Source organism: Nannobrachium achirus (assembly GCF_963921795.1).
Source record: "Nannobrachium achirus genome assembly, chromosome: 12".
Taxonomy (NCBI): Eukaryota; Metazoa; Chordata; class Actinopteri; order Myctophiformes; family Myctophidae; genus Nannobrachium; species Nannobrachium achirus.
In genome coordinates this window covers 15,722,443-15,744,660 of record NC_137832.1, presented here as the reverse complement: position 1 = coordinate 15,744,660, position 22,218 = coordinate 15,722,443, and the positions used below count along the sequence as shown (strand labels likewise).

At 42.6% G+C, this 22,218-nt stretch overlaps 1 protein-coding gene across 1 annotated transcript in view; it reads right to left on the bottom strand.

Annotated features, from left to right (window-relative positions):
• Positions 1-22,218, bottom strand: part of nr6a1a (nuclear receptor subfamily 6, group A, member 1a) — a gene marked incomplete at both ends in the record, with an annotated part of 113,555 nt that overhangs the window by 3,758 nt on the left and 87,579 nt on the right. Inside the window, 5 exons of the mRNA XM_080738964.1 lie at positions 1,743-1,997; positions 2,658-2,888; positions 4,354-4,514; positions 7,314-7,369; positions 8,865-9,095. Coding sequence (XP_080595090.1) covers positions 1,743-1,997; positions 2,658-2,888; positions 4,354-4,514; positions 7,314-7,369; positions 8,865-9,095 — 934 coding nt within the window. The remainder of the gene's footprint in view (positions 1-1,742; positions 1,998-2,657; positions 2,889-4,353; positions 4,515-7,313; positions 7,370-8,864; positions 9,096-22,218) is intronic.

The following is a 22,218-nucleotide window of genomic DNA, read 5'->3' as shown; positions in this document are numbered from 1 at the left end:
AGATACAGAACTCGCGGAGTGGAACGCCTTGCCTTTGTAGGAGAATGTTGTTGCAGTAGGGGAGCGATTAAGCCGGATTTATACTTAGTTAAGCACCAAGAAATAGCTGGTCTACAAGCTCACGCGGCTGTCACAGCGCAACACCTGGTGAGCTTGTATATCTACGGTTCTCGGTGCATGACACAGCGTGCAATGAAGGGTGTCGAATCCTTTAAGTCCCGATGCCCACCGCTCGCTCTAGTGAAATATGGAGTTGGAAAGGCCCTAGGATACGCAACTCCAGTGTTTTATAGTTGTACATTAATGAGAACCGATACCCTTGATATAAGGGGTCAGAGGCAATATGAGCCACTCTATCTAATCTAGCGCCGACCCAAATTAATAAGGCTGCTTTCCATCACCATTCGAGCATACAGCAGTAAAAACAAACTCAGCGTTCACCTTTTTTTAAAGTGACGTTTAACTTTGGCAGCATCTTGAGTTGTGTCGCTACCTAGCCATGATTAATAAGTCCAAATATTGTCGATCACCTTCAATCTGTAGCTTCTGTGCTCCGGGAACTGGAAGTAGTGATTCCATTTACTTTTATCGTATCGTAAGGGAAAAAAGCTCTCAAAATCACACTTTTAGCACATAAACCAATACATAAAAATGTCCTGGTACGTTTCGCCAGAAAAACGCCCTCCCTTGGCAGCTTCCCACCTATGAGGAACTGAACCCCACTCTCCACAGTGGTGGGAAGATACAGTAGGTTTTCTTCTTCTTCTTTTATTCCTTTATTTGGTTTTTCAGTATTATTCAACCCCAAGTGTGGAGAGAGGGGTAGAGACATGCGAGACATGACCTGGACCAGAACTCAGGTCCTCATGACTCACAAGGAGGATGGCATTACAAAATTGGCTGCGCCGCCAGGCCCTCACATCGCCAACAAACAAAGTGACCGGTCAACACCACAGTGAGTATATCTTCCATTCCATCCTACATCTCTACCCGGGCCTTCTGGAGTCGGGTTGTGGAGTCGACAGTTCCAGCATAGAATCCCAGACTTCCCGTTACCTGGCCATATTAACCATGTCTAACTGGGAGACCCCGATCAGTAATCAGTATAATCCCCCCAATCTGGCCCTTGGTCTGCCTCATGTGCGTGCACCAAAGACCCAGCCTAGGGAGAAGCCATCCTTCGCGCTGCGACGCGTTGTGAGCTTGGAGGTCGGCTATTTTCGATTCATAAAGATTTTTTTGGGGCGGCTTTTTTATGCCTTTATTGATATTGATTATTATTGATTGACAGTATAGACTGACAGGAAATGGGGGGAGAGATGAGGAGTGACATGCGGCAAAGGTCGTCAGGATCAGGAATCGAACCGGCGACGCCGCCAGGCATCCATGCCTAAGTGGTTTGCGCCTGGACCAGTAGGCCAGCAGGCGCCCCGGCAATCTTCGATTCTTGATTTCGAGAGGACAATTCTTTCAACATAAGAAGCTGCATTCAAGTTCAGGAGAGTTTGGACAAATGCTGCCTTCAGGTATGGCATGGAATGAGGGCATTTGCATTTCTTTCACCACGGTAAAAACTGCATTCATGGTCTAGAGAGGCCACTTTTTACAGACGGATAAAAGGGCAGGGGCTCAAGACCCCTTTGCTGTCTATGCGTGCACGTGCCTGGCTGAAACAACCAGCCCCCTTGAAACCACCATCACTTTTCCCCCCTGTAAATATCTTTGCCAGTACTACTCCTCACCCTTGCAGTTCGTCGTCCGAGGGCGTGTACTTGGCCGTGACGTCGGCCAGGTCTCCGAAGATCTGCGCGCTGTAGATGGTGAGGCAGGAGAGCAGGATGAGCTCCTGCCAGGTGGAGCTCAGCAGGCAGGTGTAGTCCTCGATGGACAGCTCGCAGAAGAACGGCAGCTTCTTGATCCAGGAGATCTGGCGGAACAGCAGCTCGTCGGCCAGGCGACACAGCAGAGCAAACAGCTCCACCTGGGTCACCTTGTATCTGAGACGCACACAGAGACAAGATGGCAGGGTCAGTTCTGACAGCAATTTTTTCTTTAGTTTAATCAGTCTTTTGATTAAAATGTCATTTCGTTTTAGGCATATTTTAGCCACCTGTTAAGTTTTAGTTTTAGTCTAGTGCATTGGTTCTCAGGGGTCGTTGAGGGGGTTCCAGGGGGTCCCCAGCTATTCTCCTTTTGCACAAAGTAGTGCAATGCAAGATAGAGGGCGCCAGATCCCTTTGAGGCACACCCTACAACTACTTCCTGTTCATCCACAGAGCATTGATTCTTGTCGTTTTCTCCATTAGATTTCTTTTCACTTTTTTCAACTTTTATTACTTGGGATGGTAAAAAGATGAGGCAGACAAATCGAATGTATTTTGACAAGTAATAAAAGTTGAAAAAAGTGAAAAGAAAGCACTTTAATCTAATGGAGAAAACAACTAGAATCAATGCTCTGTGGACGAACAGGAAGTAGTGGTAGGGTGCGACTGGTGGACTCGGCACTCTGTGCCGCGCTGTGAGCTTGTATATCTGCTATTTTTCAATAGTTAAAGCATAAAATAATGATACACAATACAGTGTACCCGTTCTAAATGGGTTAAATGTTTTAAAAATGTGAAAATAAAAAACCTAAACCTAAACCTAAAGCAACTCACCCGTCCTCTATAAGCATGGGGGTGGCCAGCGGAGCCAGGTCTTCAGCGGCCACCAGTTGCAGCACCAGGGGGTGGGACTGGGGGTAGAGGCTGCGGGGCTGCGGCGCCAGCAGCCCCGACTGGGCGGCGTAGCTGAACAGGTGGGGCAGGAGCTGGTAGGGCGTGGACATGGAGGTGTTGATGTACTGGTCCCTGAGAGCCGCCGTGTAGCCGTTCAGCTCCACAGAGCGACTAGTGGACATGGCAGGGAGAGAGGGAGAGAGGGAGAGAAAGTTAAAGGTGATACACCATGAAATTTCACTTTTCCTATTTTAAAACCTTTTTTTGGGGTCCCACTAGCACCTTCTATCCTCACAAAGTCCCATTTCTGACCGTTGTGTCTTTCTCTGGTTTTGAGAAGGCGAAGGTTAAAAGTATCCCACGGGTTCTCAAAACAGGCTGTCCAGATTTGCTGCCGATTGTGACGTCATCTGCCGATTGTGACGTCATCACAAAAAAAAAAAAAAAAAAAACTTTTTTTCAAAAAAAAAAATCTTTCAAAAAGTTTTTTTTTTCAAAAAGATTTTGGGGGGTGGGGGGGGGGGGGGGTGGCGCAGTTCAGGCCAACGGTGGTACTGCAGCTGAAAATGCTCTGAGAGCCATTCAAAAATGAGAGGCTCTCTATTTAGGAGTGGTAATTTAGCCTCAAACCTTTTGAAAAACGTTTTTGGGACATAAACAATATGACATAACTACTTTTTAAATGCATGGTGTATCACCTTTAAGATGTGTGTAAGAGAGAATAGATTGGCACATACGATGATTTAGAACAGCGGGGTCCCCGCGTTTACCACCTAGGGCTGTCACAATTATTACACAATCGTCTAATCGCCATTATTTGAGGTAATGGCAATTATTTTTGCATAATCGCCATCCATAGTCTGCATACAGCACAAAGCGTCACACAAAAAGTGAAACCAAGAGTTGCAAGTAAATTTTTCATGAACTTGTCCCGAAGGATTTATTACTTGTCCCAGACAACAGGACAAGCCTTAATGTCAAGCCCTGCTCTATACAGTATGTGATTTTTCAAACTAACCCAAACAATCCTGCCGTGAGGCGCTTGAGTGAAATTAAGGCACTCGGCTGTTGGTTTTCAGAGGGACCACAATACATGGACGCTTGTAGACTTGTAGCACGTTTCCATCAAGTTCATCGTGTTCATAAACATACATTTTCACTCTGTGCTAAATTACTTTCACTCATTTCTGCTGATTATTCATTTGATTAAAAAAAAATGTGCGTTGCAATTAAATATGAGTTTGTGAGGCCTTGGGAGGAGATAAGTCTTAATGTTTACATAGAATGAGACTAAAATACGTGCCGCCGCACTAGTACCTAGACAATATTTGGCCTTGGTGGCTGCAGATAGACAATGCCATCGTCTCCGCAGTGAGAATGCCAGATAGCGTGCCCAAGTTCCTTTGTGCGCTGCTATCACCAACGCCTTAAGCAGAGGCAGGAGCAGAAGCAGCGGCGGCATATTCATGGCATTCTTTCACTGATGAATGCCTTAACTAAGTCTGAGCGGAGACGGTGGAATGAGGTGTTAGGCCTGTCACGGCCACGCTCATTATCTCAGCGACGGAGGCGAGTGCCACCGACTGCCCAGATGAACGGGGAAGGGGCAGCCAGGCTGAGAGGGAAGGAAACTCACTTGGACGACAGAGTGGAGGCGGGCGACGGCTGGTTGCCCTCCGAGGCGCCGTTGCTAGGCGAGCTGTGGTCACTGTCGCCGTTGTTGCCCCAGGTGTGTTCCGGCGCCTCTTCCTTGAACTCCTGGCCCGACATGATTCGCTCAATCTCCTCCCCTGTGATCTGAGGACAGCGACAAGAGAGAGAGAGAAAGGGGCGAGGCGAGGAAGAGAGGAAGGCAGAAGAGGCGAGAGAGGAAGGAGAGTGGAAGGGATCGAGAGAAAGAAGAAGCAGTGAGGGCGAAACGGAAAGAAATAAAGTTAGTTGGCAGTGGTGTAAAGTAACTAAGTACATATACTTAGTACAATATTGAGTTATTTGCACTAGGGCATTCACCAAATATTGGAATATTGGAATATTGGAATATTCGACGTTGTTCACCGAAGTCGAATATTCGCTTATTTTTATTGTTTTCTCTTTCAAAAATATATAGTTTATAAAGCATGGCTAGATAGGAAGTCATAAGAATGAGTTGTCAATGCCCCTGGTGGATGAATTTGTTAATGTTCTATACCAGGTGTTCTCAAACCTTTTTATCCCCAAAAATAAACATATTTGAACTGGGGACCCCCACCCTGACAAGCACTTGGAATTTTAGGTATTACATTTAATGTGACTCGGGGAGGATAAATATTGTGAAAATAGCAGATCTACATGCTCACAACGCCTTTTCCACCACTGTTAGTTGTATTGAATGGGTTCATGTCCCCATGTGACCAGAGTATATTTTATGTCTCATTCAATTGATCAGCATCGACTAGCATTCGAGCTGCTATCCAGTTAACACAGGGGTGCAAGGACACCGAACGCACAAACATACGCCGCCGGTGAAAGAGAAAATGAGGCATGAGGACGCGTGGGTGAGGATGTGGAGCTGATCGCTGCACAAAGCTAAAATAAGAGGATTCATAGTCGTTCTTGCGCTTCTTCCACGTGAAGAAATGAAAAGCTCAACGTGACAAAAAATAATAAAAATCTTGAGTGCACGGAAAGGAATGTCCATCAATTCAGCATGTAAATGGAAACGACAATATATTCATTATTGATAATGACAGAAAGGGTCTCCTTTCATACGCATATTTGTATTTATTTTTTATTGCGTCATGATTGTCTGTACAGTGTACACGTCGCTGTCCTGAATACAATCCTGGAGCTTCTAGTTGTGATCGACTCCCGTTTTAATTAGCCCCAGGTCAGCCACTCGCCTGACCAGCCTGCTCTGCATGCATTCACAGGCAATAATGAGACGGGGAGAGACTGAATAGATCTTTTCACACTTAACAACATAACCCTTCGAAACAGGCCTCCGAGTTTATTTCCCGTTTGCTGTGTGTTTGTGAATATTCAGAAGACGTCAGTGAAAATACACCTGGACCTGAGCTGTTCCCTTAGTAACGCAATTCCACCGAGAAGCTCTCTACAGAAGAATTATCAATAATGAGCGCGTGATTCTGAAAGGGAATGCAAATATCGATTAGTGCTGATGGTAGACTTTTGTATAATGGACGAGGTCACCGGGTCGGTTTCATTACATGCTTTGTGGTTCCCTAGCAAAACGTTATAAGTGTTTGGAGAGTGTGTGTGTGGGCTCGAGTGGATTTGATTTAAATACAAACAGTATCTCCTGAATGCCTTTAAGTTACAACGACGAGGAGTCTTTCTCCACAACCTCAGCCATCGTTCCTCTAAACCAGTGGTTCTCAACCTTTTCAGGCCGCGACGCCCAAAATAATCATATTTTAACGGGGGACCCCCCCACCCTGACGAACACTAGGCTTTGTAATACATTTTTAGGTGATAGCTAGAAAACTACATCGCGGTGATGACTTATCACCGCAGACTGTACTCTGATAGGGCTTTAAGAGTTGAGGCATAACAATAGACCCTATTCACGGCCCGCCCACGCACGCGCACTCAGCGAATTTCTCAGCAACTTTCTGGTGCTGACGTCAGCTTTGGAGGGTAACATAACATAGAAATTGCTGGACTTAAAGCCAACAAATCATTATTTCGAACGGTAAAGTAAATTATAATGCTTTGTGCCTTTTACTATCTTGTGTTCTTGATCATGCTAGCCGTTTTTTATACATTACTATTCGGAAATTGCATTAAATTTGCGATTTCTGTGTTAACTCTATGGGATATTAGTAGTTTTTCCCCTTCAACCGTGACGTCGGCACCAGGAAGTTGCGTAACGTGAATTCGGTCAATTTGTATAACATGGTTCTATGGTGAAAATAGCAGATCTACACGCTCACAACGCCTCGCAACGCGAGGCGTTGTGAGCATGTAGATCGTCTATTTTCACAATTTCTGAAAACTTAAGACTTTATGTTGGTTTGCTTACTGTTCAGAAAGAAAATAAATCATCTGGGGACCCCCCTGGGGGTCCCGGCCCACAGGCCCACTGCTCTAAACTGAGAACTGACCAACAGCCAAAAAGGAAAGGCGTGTCTCCTAGCAACATGCGAGTTTGGATGAAACCGTCCACAACACACCAACATTTTTGAATATTGTTGCGAAACCTCTTGTATTATTATTTTTTTAGGTTTATGTTTTTTTTGTAAATTAATTCCCTATACTTCATCCACCATACAAGACTCTTGTGCCAAAACGAGTGAAAATGGCAGATCTTCATCTACAAGATCACAACGCACCACGATGCGATATGTTGTGAGCTTGTAGATTAAAATCGCTATTTTTGGCAAATGTTCGAAAGTGGAAGTGAAAGTAGTTAAATGTCTTTTGTTTTTTTTTATAAATATTCAATCTATGAAAAGTATTGACAAGAGCTTGCGTGAGACTACATAACAACATTTTGGATCCATTTGAACACAAGTAATTTTCCCCCATTTCCCCAAAAGTAACTGTTTTGGACATACAAGATTTCCAGCTGACAGTGATGAAATTGTTGGTATTTACCTGAACAGGTCCAATGCTTTTGTTCCTCCCCCCAGGCATGCCATCTTCTCTGATTGCTGAAAAAACAAAACAAGAACATGACTTTTACTGGAAAGGAAAGATTACTTTACACTTGACTCTGTTCTCAGGTTAGGTTTTGCATTCATCTATTGGTCCAAAAACGTTACATAAGAATCATAGCTCAGCTTAGTAGGAAAAACTGAATTGAATCCATTAGATCAGGGTAGCTTGTAGCCTACTGGAGGCAAGTCACACGTAGGCTACTTATCTGTCCAGCAGAGGGTGCCGTTTAACTACAGTACAGAGGATTCCAACATGGTTCTAGTATGTTGTTTGCTGGCAGAAACCTTGTACATTTCCCTCCTCATAATTTCATACCTTACTTCATCATAGTAAAGTCAAAGTGTCACATAAAAGTAGCAGAAATAGCCGATCTACATTCTCACAATGCGTTGCATTGAGATGCGTTGTGATCTTGTAGATCTGCTTTATTTCTGTGAAACTGAAAGTAGACAAGTGTAAGTCTACTAAGTTTTCTGAAAAATATTAAATATTATTCAAAGATTTTGAGCGCAACCGTGTATATATATATAGAGTCACAAAGAAAAACAAAAGGTCACAAAACACATGTACAGTAGATACACAACACACAACAAGAACTGTTGATTCTTTGTGACTTCAAATGTCAACATGTGTATGTACTGTATGTGGTAGTGATCATTTCTATTGTGCACGTGTGTAGATCACATTTTGTGAGTGCTCAAATCAAATCTACACACTTTTGCAACATATCTACCTTCATATTGGATGTCCTTTTCCTTCTTTACATATCATAACCTTTTAGGGGTGAGTATAGAGGAGCTAGGGCAGAGACAATCTTGGAACCAGAGGTCTACTCTAAAGTAACTCATTTATATATGTATATATGTTTATATATAATATATGTTTTTCTTGAGAGATTAGGACAGAGCAGAATATGGACCTGAGAGAAAGCCTATACTGCCCCTGCTGGTGCATGGTGGAATTGTCCTTTCATTGCACGTGCATAAAGATGGTGGAAGTAGGGGTGTGTTTTTTTTTTTTGAGTAAATGTACTTAGTTACTTTCCACCACTACTCAACAGTGAACCTCAACTCGTTTTTAAACAGGAACATGTGTACTTTTTAGATACAATCCAGTAAGTATATTGTTTGTTACGCGTCACAAATACAAAAAGTCACATCTGTGGCATGTTGTGCTCTTGTAGATATCGTCACTGTCGGGCAGAAACCTCGTATCTCCAAATGTGTACGTTTTTCGCAAAGTAAAGCCCTGCTTCATCATACAAGGCAGTCGCACAAAAGTAGTGAAAACAGCAGATCTACGAGCACACAACGCCTCGCACCGCGAGGCGTTGTGTGCTTGTAGATCGGCTGTTTTCACTAGGTTAAATCATTTTTAAAATGATAAATACAAAACGAACGGTTTTGGAGATACAAGATTTTCGCCCGAAAGCGACGATATGCTATAAGTTACAAATAAATTAAAATAAATCTGGCTAATCTTTTTTACCTTTGCGGTTCATCCCCATCTGCAGACACTTGAGTAGCCGGCAGTACTGGCAGCGGTTGCGCTGCTTGCGCGACATCTCGCAGTTCTTGTCGCGGCTGCAGCGGTACACCCGCTTGTTGCAGATGCTGCGCTTGAAGAAGCCCTTGCAGCCTTCGCAGGAGATGATGCCATAGTGCAGGCCTGTGGCGCGGTCTCCACAGATAAGGCAAGTACGCTGGTCAGCTGGATCATCTGAGGAGGAGGCGGAGGAGAACATGTGGGGTTTAGCATCAGGCAACTGTATCATAGTTAAAACAAGAATTGACACAGTCAATATATAAGCAGGTTGAGTCAGGGCCGAACACAGCAATAATAAGAAATATACGACAGGTAATGTTTCATAATTCTTTTTCTTTTATTGAAAGAGTCGAGCAATTTGCAGTGATAGTGGAAGGTGACGTATGTTTAGAAAAGAAGGGCAGAAATTTACCCAAATGGGTCCATTTCTGGACCTGGAACCATATTCTCAAGAGTTAAATTAAAGGAGTAGTTCATCCCCCAATAGGGATGGGACGATACGCGATATTATCGTTTATCGTGATAAAAAAACACTCACGATAATCGTATCGTGGAGATTTAATTTATCGTGATATCGTCCTCCGTCATGCACTGGGATTAATTCAGCTTTTATTTGCCGAGCTGCATATCCGGTACCACTTGAACCCTCTATAATTGGTAAAAGGTACTTATAATATACGTATTTGACTGATACAGGTTTTTTTTTTTCACTCTATCAAATGTCTTTGCCAAAAAACTGCCGATCTACAAGCTCACAACGCGTCGTAAAAATGTCTTGAGAACCATTGTCCCATTGATTCCGGATGGGGACCCAAATGCCATCCGGAATCAATGAGAGTACATTTATTGTAATCAAATTATTGTCTTAGGAATGCGACAAAAAACTAAACATATTGAACTCAAGTCTCCAATAGAAAAAAAGTCATTTTGGGGGTGAACTACTCCTTTAAGACCATGCATTTCACTTAAGGGGCAGTCGGCGTACACTCCTTGAGTTCCATACTGTCCTATAATTCTTTAATATAAATTCATCTATTGCATGAAATGCAAAATACCTTGCTGAAGGCACAATTCGTTAATTGAGTTAATGGGGGCGATCGGGGCTTAAGTGCCCACCAGGCAATGCCTAATCCAAAGGATTCTTAAACCATTCAGAACGGGTACACATTGGGTATTATTATTTTATGCTTTAACTATTGAAAAATAGCAGATATACAAGCTCACAGCGCGCGCTGCGAGCTTGTAGATCTGCTATGTTGAAAAAAATTGTGAAAACCTGAATTTTGACCCGATTCTATAAGTGTCTTTTGAATCCTTCTAAGGTTTTTTGAAAAAACGATGTTTGTAGGTCAGCAATCTGGTCAGCAATCGTCAAAGAAAATGTCCTTTTCACTTCAACTGGAGCTCAGTTAGTCTGTTTTTGAGAGACTACTATGTCAGTGGTTCTCAAACCGTTTCATGTGAAGGACCCCCAAAATGATATTTATTTGGCCACGGACCCGCATCTCAAAATATTTAGTTCCAGGGACCCCCCAGAAGCAAAATTTGACTTACAAACGTTTGCTTTGAAAACACATGTATTCATGTTCGTATTCATTCAAGATTTGCAAACATTTTCACGACTTTTTCAAAAATAGCAGATCTACAAGCTCGCAGCGCGGCACTCGGTGCCGCGCTGTGAGCTTGTAGATCTGCTATTTTTCAATAGCTAAAGCATTCAATAATTCTAGGCCTAAATGGGTTAAGCTTCTAGCTATCATTTTGTGAAGGTGTAGTAGGTGCAACCAGCAGGATGATGTGAGGCTTTTGGAAGAGGACAGAGGAGCGAGTGCAGACATCTTGTATGTTTTATTCAACGAGCCTGAAGGGAGAAAGGAGAGGGCTAAAATGACACGAGTGATTTGTTTACGGTCTCTCCTTTCCCTCCTCCTAACCATGACAGTGTCAAATGGAGGGGCTCTGTTTCCCAAAACACTCTAGCTTCATTTTTTAGGGTCAACAACTTAAAATATAGATGATCCAGTCCAGTATGTGAAAGTGTTACAGTTCTGTCAGGGGGATCATTTGTAAGCTGTCCTCTAAAGACAGTGGTTCTCAACCTTTTCAGGCCGGGACCCCCAAAATAATCATATTTTAACTGGGGACCCCCCACCTTGAGGAGCACTAAGAGTTGAGGCATTACATTTTGTATAACACTGTTCTATTGTGAAAATAGCAGATCTACATGCTCAACGCCTCGCGTTTGCGAGGCGTTGTGAGCATGTAGATCGGCTATTTTCACAATTTCTGCCTCTAATATTTGACAATTTGTCCAATCTTTAACATTAGTCATTTTAGAGGCGTTAAAGAGTCCTTACATTGTCACTTTGGAGTTTGGAAATGTGCATACACTTAAAACTGTATGTCGGTTTGTTTCCTTTTGAGTGAGAAAACAGTGTTTCACATTAAGCTAATCGTCTGGGGACACCCCAAAATAAGCTGGGGACCCCCTAAGAAGTCCAATTAATTGTCAGAAGAAAATTTAAATGGTGTTCGTTTCAACGTAGAACAAATACATCACATTTTATCAGTGCTCAACACAACCATGCCATGTGGCGAAATGTACCAACGTTAACCTTAACGCCATGTTAGAGAAGCAAACGCAATAGACTCAAAAGACGTCGCAACACAATTCACACTCGCAACAGTTTAACCTTAACCTTGTTTCCCAAAAAAGGGAGCACTTCTTTTTTTTCACATTTTAACATTTCAAAATGTGTAAAGCTGTTAGGACAGGAATAAGTGAGGGCTAGTAATTTGGAACACATGTGAGGATATTTGGGGGCTCGGCCGGGCATAGAGGGAGGGAGGGGCTCCGCGGGGAAAAAAACGGAAGTGGTGTGGGGAACAGGATGTCAGGACGGTCAAAAAATAGTCGGTGAAATTACATAGTGCTTGGAGTCTAAGGTTTGCCAGCGGCCTAATGCTTTAACTATTGAACAAATAGCAGATATACAAGCTCGGGCTGTGCCTCGTGTCTCCTACACCTCTCAGCCGGTGTAAAATACCAGGTAACCACTCGCCTCTTGTGGCTTATTGCTTCAATAATCGTGCCTGTTGCTAAGGTAAGGCAACATGACTGGTGTCTTGCGAGGGCACGCGTGCAAGACAACAGTCATGTTGCCATATCTTAGCCTTTTTTGAACTGACGCCACTGATATTCGGGCATGTAATGGAGAAGAAGGATGGAGAGAGAGGATCAAAGAAATATGTATTTCCTTTGAGGATCTCTCCTGTGAGCTTCAGATATTCTCACAGTCTCACGAGCTAACCCCAAAGTCTGTGCCGTGGCAGCAAACTGTTAAGACAGCAATCTAAAAAAAAGAGAGCTTCCATTAATCCTCCCCCATCTACCTCAAGCCCACATAATAAAACTTACTGAGGAAGCTTGGAATTAAGCCTAGGCACATATTCTCTGCTGTCCGCGGCATTAAGTACCATCAAGGCGCACGCACACGCACACGCACACACACACACACACACACACACACACACACACACACACACACACACACACACACACACACACACACACACACACTAGTGGGGTAAAGTAACTAAGTACATTTACTTAAGTACTGTACTCAAGTACACTTTTGAGTTATTTGTAATTCAAATTTCCAATACTTTTACTTCTACTCCACTACATCTCGGATCCAAATGTTGTACTTTTGTTCCAATACATTTATTTGAAAACTTTAGTTGCTAGTTACTTTGCAGATCTAAATTATATTATAAAACATACATTAACAACTTTAGCCATAATTTATACCTAGGCCATTTGATGCGACGCGTTGTGAGCTTGCAGATCGGCTATTTTCAAACATTGTTGTACTTTTACTTTTGGTACTTTTACTTTAAGTGCATTTTGATGCCAATACCTTTGTACTTTTACTCAAGTACATTTTGAAATCCGGAATTTTACTTGTAACAGAGTATTTCTACATTGCAGTATTGATACTTTTACCTAAGCATGAGATGCGAGTACTTTTTCCACCACTGAGACACACACACGGCATTAAGTACCATCTAGACACACATAGGCGGCACGTGCACACACACAACACACAACCACACACACACACACACACACACACAGTCACACACACAACAAATCAACCATGTGCACCACCATCCCCCCCCTCCTGAAAAGCCCCAGCAGAGCAGATGGGTTGGACGCCATGGTTACAGTGAATAGCCCGGCTCTCCAAAGAGCCACTCTGGTTGGAATGTTAGCCGGCGTGCACTGATCTGTATCGCGGACGGCCCTGCCTCGCGGAACGCCGGGGATCAAACATTAAAGGGACGAGATTAGACAGTCAACTCCGCCCCGGCGAGTCGCGTCGGCTTCCTAATTATGATATCAGCCTCCAACAAGGTCACCCATCCGTTGCTGTCAAGTCAACGGGCAATTACATCTGAATTCTGTCAAACCTCCCCGCTCTCCTCTCTCGCTTTCTGTTGCCCATTAAAACCCATTCAGAACGGGTACACAGCATTGTGTATCATTATTTTATGCTTTAACTATTGAAAAATAGCAGATATACAAGCTCGGAGCGCGGCACCGAGTGCCGCGCTCCGAGCTTGTAGATCTGCTATTTTTTAAAAACCGGGAAAATTTGAATTTTGACCCGATTCTATATGTGTCTTTTGAATCCTTCTAAGACTTTTTGAAAAACCTATGTTTCTATGTCAGCAATCTGGCCAGCCATCGTCAAAGAAAAGGTCCTTTTCACTTAACTGGAGCTCAGTCTGTTCTTGAGAGACTACTATGTCAGTGGTTCTCAAACCTTCTCATGTGAAGGACCCCCAAAATGATATGTATTTGGCCACGGACCCCCATCTCAAAATATTTAGTTCCAGGGACCCCCCAGATGCAAAATTTTAGTTACAAACGTTCGCTTTAAAAATACACATATTCAAAGATTTGCACACATTTTCACAACTTTTTCAAAAATAGCAGATCTACAAGCTCGCAGCGCGGCACTCGGTGCCGCGCTGTGAGCTTGTATATCTGCTATTTTTCACTGGTTAAAGCATTCAATAATTCTAGGCCTAAATGGGTTAACTAGCTGGAAAGGGAAGTGTTCTTACTTTTGAGAAAAAAGAGCAATCAAAATAACGGCGCATGAACGGACACGATCCGTCCGCTGTCGGGCGGAAACCTTGTGCGTGCAAAACCCACGACTTTTCGGGGGGAGATGGAGAAAAGAACCTGTGTTCCAATTGATCCATTGTAGTTATTTAGTCATGAAGCTCTTGATAATACTTTCAATTATGTATTAAAAAAAAAACAGACTGACAGACTTTATCTCTATAAATCTCTTGGCATCCCTATTTTTTTCCACCTAAAACATTACAACATTTATCAAAATGTAACAAAAGTCACACAAAAAAATGCAGTTCTACATGCTCACAGTGCATCAAATTGTTGCATTGGGAGCTCGTAGATCTGCAATTGTCACTACTGTTACACTACACCGTCATTCGTACAAAATAGGACATTGATTTAGGAGGGGGAAAAACACCTAAGTATGGATATGCCAGGCTTCTGTCCGATAGTGACAACGTGCTCAAAGCATGGGTGAACTGACAACCCAGTGGAGTTCCTGAAATGAACACTATGATTATTTAGAGACTGCATAGACTATAGAATCCTGTCTCCCAACATGTATTTTGCCTTGTTATCAGATTCAGAGTTGCTTTCATTTGTACCAACGGTTTTGTAGGAGAAACTCCATTTTAAATAGTGAATATCTACTGTCTGTAAGACAAAGGCGATCCATTGGAACACTTCTCTCCAGTGAAAATCTGTCCGTTATGGAACACTTTGGAGACTGCTTACCACTGACTATGAGGTACAGGCAATGCATGTTAAACGAACAATACGAGGCAAGGATATCGTCATTGTCGGGTGGAAACCTTGTATCTCCAAGTTTCAAATGTGTACGTACTTTCGCAAAGTAAAGCCCTGATTCATCATACAAGGCCGTTGCACAAAAGTAGTGAACACAGCAGATCTACAAGCACACAACGCCTCGCAGTGCGAGGCGTTGTGTGCTTGTAGATCGGCTGTTTTCACTAGTTTAAATCATTTTAAAAATGATAGATACAAAACGAACGGTTTTGGACATACAAGGTTTCCACCCGACAACGACGATATGCAGAAATTGGCTGTTCTGTTCTTGTGTTTTTTGGGAGAAAGGGTGACACCAAATCTTTCCCTTTGATGTCAGCCTTCCAACATTGTAGTCTGTCCCTCGTAACTGTTGCTCACCAATCTCTAAACATTCCATTCCATGCCAAGCCGCAGAGCAGCTCCGCTTACCACATTTCACTCTTTGAGACAGGACAGGAGAACAGCAGGTTTTCTGCTAAGAAGCTAATTTCCCTAACCACTAAAGCCTATTGTACACGTTGCTTATTTCAGCGAGTGACACATCTGTGCAATAAAGTATAAATTAGGCTTTAGACTGTTGCCACCATAATCAAAAACCTACACAATATGGACCATATAATATGCCCTCAATGCACTTGTCCTACATTCTAGATCAGGGGTTTTCAACGTTTTCAGGCCAAGGACCCCTTAGTTGAGAGAGAGAGATGAAGCAGGGACCCCCACAACTTCTTCATAGATTCCATATAGGTGCATTGTTTGACAGCACAATCATCATTGCATTTTGGGTTCTTGTCGTCTTGTGTTTTCAGATACGTATTAACCAATTGAACCGTCAATACTTAACTTGACATTTCCCTCTGTACTTAGTCTGCTCTTTTTCCCCTCTACGCCAAATGTCTTTGCTGAAAATAGCCGATCTACAAGCTCACAACGCCTCGCAGCGCGAGGCGTTGTGAGCTCGTAGATCGGCTATTTTTGTCTAAAGTTCTCAGAATATGGACACTATAGGATTCAAGTGGTTAATATAAAAAAAATAAACAATCAGAAAAAGATTTGGAGGACCCCCTGTAGTAACTGAGGATCCCCTATGGGGTCCCAGACCCCACGTTGAAGACCCTTGTTCTAGAATTGGACCTCTATAAATGCCCGCGAAATGGCAGTTTGACGTCCCTGTTCTAGATGAAAGCATCAACTGAATGGCTCAAGTTAGGAATCAGGAATCAGAAGTTTTAAATCTATGGTTTGATCTGACATTTGGCCAAAAAGTCAGAAATTGGAATGTTTGGAAATTGGGTTTATGCTATAACTTACTGCAATAGAATGAAGTTTTATGACTATAGTACATTTACAACAATATAATCTGCTATACGGATGCCAAAATGACTACAAGGAAGCCGATATGCGTGTATTAGTCACATGAGCATCCGTTCGCCCAATGCTGATTAAAGGGACACCACGCTTTGACAATATACAACATGCCCATACTGACATAAACTGTTATATTCAAATGAGCTGGATTAAGACCGCTGTGTCTGTAATTTTGAAGAGCATGTGACCAAAGATGAGAGAGAAGGTTCTATCTCTCCCCTCCTGGCTGGCTCGCCATTAAAGCCTCCAGGAGTAGTGGGCTTTCATGAAGGTTTGCAGGGTTCATGTACTAAAGGTAATTAGAAGGGAGTGAAGGAGGGGGAGGTGGGGGTGGGTGGGATAAACCCTCTCTAGATATAATGAATGGTGAATGGAGGACTTCTAAAGCCCCAAAAGAGAGATTAACATTTAAATGGCACGAGGTTTTAAATTTGCCATTCCCACCTCACTGGGGAGCATACAAGGGTTAGCCATACTGTACTTGGAACAATGGTTTAGCCCCCCACTCATTTCATAGTGGGATTACAATTTAACTATTTCGTGATTAACGCCTCCACAGAAAGGTGAACTGGACTCGGGGACATTGATATAAGACACTTTTTTTGTTGCATTTCTTATCTCTAGTGACAGAGACAGGAAAGGCATGAGAGAGCCTCTCTCATGCCTGATGACTGTAGCTTTATTGACGTAGTAACGCGCTCTTACCGGATGAGCCAGAAACAAAAAGTCAGCTCAATTCATGCTAAAATGATCTGTCTTCTTTACAGTCTTCTTTATAGGTAAACTCATTATAAACTCATTATAAAAGCACTACTGAGGAGGATCTTTAAGTGGTTGGGCAGGTTTTCTTGTTTCATAACATTTATTTTATTAATATATTTTTCTGTCTTTTAGCAAATTAAACACCAATCAAGCTACAGGTACCAAATAAATGGCAAGGATAACACAATAAAGGCCCATTCCCACTGGGCCAGATAACAGATAAAAAATGTTTTATCTTTCTCCAGATAAAAAAAATCTCTTTCTCCATTCAAGTGGATGGTAAGATACAGATAAAAAAATATATATTGTTTTATTTTTTTATCTGTGACAGATAATTTTTTTTTTAATCTGTATCTCACCATCCACTTGAATGGAGAAAGAGATTTTTTTTATCTGGAGAAAAATATTTTTTTATCTGTTATCTGGCCCAGTGGGAATGGGCCTTAAAGCTCATCATTTCCACAGTGGAAATTGTTGTAGCTTTGATCAACAGTTGTCCATATACTAGATACAGTCGCAATGAATCAGTCAAAAGCAACAAGTTGGTCCCCATACCTTCATAATTAATCTATTTCCAAGCTGCACACACAACCCTGATTAGAATGCACAGCGCTGGACCATAGAGCACGGTGTGCCATCATGAGATAGAGGGGTGGATCAGCGCAGATTGAGCTGGAAGTCTAAAAAATAAAGAGCTTTTCAGCTATTAAAACCCATTTAGAACGGGTACAGATCATTGTGTATCATTATTTTATGCTTTAAATATTTTTGAAAAATTGTGAAAATTAGAAGGATTCAAAAGACACTTATAGAATCGGGTCAAAATTCTAAGGTGTTTTGAGAAACCTATGTTTCTATGTCAGCAATCTGGCCAGCCATCGTCAAAGAAAAGGTCCTTTTCACTTAACTGGAGCTCAGTCTGTTCTTGAGAGACTACTATGTCAGTGGTTCTGAAACATTTTCATGTGAAAGACCCCCAAACTGATATTTATTTGGCCACGGACCCCCATCTCAAAATATATAGTTCCAGGGACCACCCAGAAGCAAAATTTGAGTTACAAACGTTCACTTTGAAAATACATATATTCAAAGATTTGCACACATTTTCACGACTTTTTCAAAAATAGCAGATATACAAGCTCGCAGCGCGGTACCAATAGTTAAAGAGTTCAATAATTCTAGGCCTTACTGGGTTAAGCCTCCCAGTATGAAGCAGAGCGTCACTTCCACTAAGCCTTGGAGAGGACCAAGCTAAAACTCTGAGCGTCATACCTGCTTTTTAAGACTTATTTTATCATATCCTCCTCCCCCCGTTGAACAAAAGTGCACTCTCAGCATGATGATGAAACACTACGTCGTCATCGTATGCGAGTACCCTTTCTCGCATACAATGCGAGTTTTCCCTTTCTTGACGTACCTTGCTCTTACTGTACTCTGTTCTTGTTTTTTTTTTTTTTCCCTTTATCTTTTTTCTTACTTCTCTGTAACTTTGTAAATAACCTTATACTGCTGTGCTGCCTCTGGGCAACTGATTTTCCCCCTTGGGATAATAAAGGTATCCATCTACCAGTGGTGGAAAAAGTTCGCACATTTTTTACTTGAATAAAAGTATCAATACGTATGTAGAAATACTCTGTTACAAGCAAAAGTCCAGAATTCCGAATGTACTTGAATAGAAGTATGAAAGTATTGGCATCGAAATGTACTTAAAGTACCAAAATGTAAAGTACGAAATGTTTGAAAATAGCCGATCTAAGGTATAAAATATGGTGTTTAATGTATGTTTTATAATATCATAATTTATATCTGCAAAGCAACTTGTAACTAAAGCCTCCAAAGTAAAGCCCTGCTTCATCATACATGGCTGTTGCACAAAAGTAGTGAAAACAGCAGATCTACAAGCACACAACGCCTCGCGGTGTGAGGCGTTGTGTACTTGTAGATCGGCTGTTTTCACTAGTTTAAATCATTTTTAAAATGATAAATACAAAACAAACGGTTTTGGACATACAAGGTTTCCACCCGACAACGACGAAATATAACTCATGTACAGTAATTGGCCCACTGGCTTGTCACTTGTCATGATCTGAAATGGCAAATCTTTGAGTAGTAGAGAGATCTCTCTCTATAGCACGCAATGAGGGCCTCTCCAACTCTTTTTCCCGGGCTGAATCAGGGGCCCAGCATGTCCCTGACTTGTAATGTAAGTCAGAAGATCATTCAACAGAGCGAATTGCTCTTTTGGGTTTACTGTAGGTTACTGTAAAGAGGGATATAAAATGTTAGATCACGACCAAATTCCCAGTGTCAGGGCCAATAAAATCCTCCCTCCAGCCAACCATTTGTCGCCTTGACTCTGCCCATGTGGTCATAGACAGTACGCATTAAAACCATATATTTTCATTGACCCCCCTATGTGACTTCCTTCAATTAGGGAGAAAAAACACAATAGCTCTTGGCTCATTTGTCGAATCTACCACCCTCTCTTTCAAGTGCATGGCCACCATATAAACAGGCCGCCTTCACACCTCTACACACTTGATCCCAGTGTGAGAAGAAGTCTACATGTCTCCACCCCGCTTCCCCGCGGAGAAGACCCGGCCCACATTGTTACGTTAGCTTACACTACAACTCTGATAACACCGGTTTCCCAAGCACTGGGTCGGGGACCAGGGACATGCTGGGCCCCTAATTCAGCCCGGGAAAAAAGAGTTGGAGAGGCCCTCATTGCGCGCTATAGAGAGAGATATAGTAGCTGCTGCTACTCAGAGATTTGCCATTTCGGACCATGACAAGTGACAAGCCAGTGGGCCAATTACATGAGTTATATTTTGTCGTTGTCGGGTGGAAACCTTGTATGTCCAAAACCGTTTGTTATGTATTTATCATTTTAAAAATGATTTAAACTAGTGAAAACAGCCGATCTACAAGCACTGCTGTTTTCACTACTTTTGTGCGACGGCCTTGTTTGATGAAGCAGGGCTCTGCAACTTGGAGATACGAGGTTTCTGCCCGACAGTGACGATTTACTTTGTTGGCCGCCCAGCCCCCCAAAATGGAACGAAGGCAGACATCCCCGGCAAAATGTGTTAAAACAGCACCACAATCATATTAACTACTTTATCTACATTTTATACGTTGGCTACTTTGTGCCATGCCATGAGCTTGCAAATCTGCTATTTTTGACATTTTTAAAATGAAAATGTTTGGTCATTTTTGAATAAGTGAAGCCATAAATCTTCTCTTTTGGCGGTCCCTGGCACAAAACATTTTCAGATGGGGGTCCTTGGCAAAAATACAAATCAATTTGGGAGTCCTTGATATGAAACACTTTGAGAATCTCCGCTCTATGGCCAAATGCTGTCCACCAATAGCGATACTGTGGTGTGTGTGTTCCCCTCAATGTAATTACACTACTATACTATCTATTACACATCTATATTACATTTCAACCACTTAAACCCCACATACTTTGTTGACTGGGGTCCCCCCAGGGGTCCATACTTGGTCCCCTCACATTTTACCCCTAAATCAAATCCCAGATCTACAAGCTCACGTTGCGTCGCAACAACGCAATGTTTGTACATGCTTTGCTTATCATGACATGCCCAGAATAGGTTTCACGTGTTTATTACAGTATGTTTTATGGCCCCCCGATGTATAATTAGCACAACTTGCAGAATAAACTTCAGTTTCTAGACCACCAATATTATAACGTCAAGTTTCAAACCTGTATGTTCTTTCGTAAAGTAAAGCCCTGCTTCATCATACAAGAACTGTCGCACAAAACTAGTGAAAATAGCAACGAGGTGTTGTGCTTTTCGATCAGCTATTTTCACTATTTTGAAATCATTTCTAAAATGATCAAATGCAAAGAAAACAAACGGTTTTGGATATACAACGGTTACCACCCGACAACAATATATGATATCGTCGTTGTCGGGTGAAAACCTTGTATGTCCAAAACCGTTCGTTTTGTATTTATCATTTTAAAAATGATTTAAACTAGTGAAAACAGCCGGGGTGCGAGGCGTTGTGTGCTTGTAGATCTGCTGTTTTCACTACTTTTGTGCAACGGCCTTGTACGATGAAGCAGGGCTTTGCTTTGCGAAAGAACATACAAATGTGAAACTTGGAGATACAAGTTTTCTACCCGACAACGACGATATGCAACTTATAAGGAGGAATACAAAGGTCGGGGAGGGAGGCACCCCACGGAGCTCCTAGTAGTGTCTCTCGAGCGTTCGTGTGTGATAAAGAAGTGCTATAATGGAAAGAAAATAAGAGCCAGGGGGCGAGTAAAAAAGCAGAATGTTTGTGTTGTTGTTTTGTCCTGTCCTGCATCATCAGAGGACTGCGGGTGATAAATCCCACTGATGTGACATGTGGAGGCAGGGGTGTCGCTCCAAATTCTGGGCCCTGGGTACAAGGATTCACTGCGGGGGCCCCCCCCATGAATGTTCTTCAAAGGGGGGACCTGGGAACGCATTATTTTGTGCTTTTACTATTGAAAAATAGCAGATATACAACTCACAGCGCATCGAGTGCTGCGATGTGAGCTTGTAGATCTGCTATTTTTGAAAGATCACGAAAAGTCTTTGAATATTTCAAATCCTTCTAAGGTTTCTTTGGGGGAAGAAAACTATGTTTACTTTCTACCTCAGTGGTGCTCAAACTCTTTCATGTGAAGGACCCACCAAAATGATATGCATTTGGCCACGGACCCCCATCTCAAAAATACTTAGTTCCAGGGACACCAGAAAGCCAGAAGCAAAATTTGAGTTATTTGCAAACATTTTTACGTCTTTTCAAAAAAGATAGCAGATCTACAAGGTCGCAGCGCGCGCTGTGAGCTTGTATATCTGCTATTTTTCAATAGCTAAAGTATATCAAACAATTAAGGCCCCTGCCTCCTCCACCTCCTTGGGCCCTGGTGGTGGTAACTCAGTCCCACTTTTTCCCCCTCCCCTTGTGACGCCCCTGTGCTGTGGAAGAGTTGTAAAGCTTAGCCTTTGGTTCACCATGAACTCCACCCTCTCTCTCTCTCTCTCTGCAGGGCCTGGGCGCTGGTGGTGGAGCCCTGTGGGCCCACGGTGACAGCCCCCTCCTCCCTCCTGCCCTGCCACAGACCCTCCCCCTGGGCCCATTAAAGCCTGCATTGTTTCCCAGGGGTCAGGCCAGGTTTCATTCCACAACTTTTAACACAAACCAGGAAATGCAAGTCAAGCA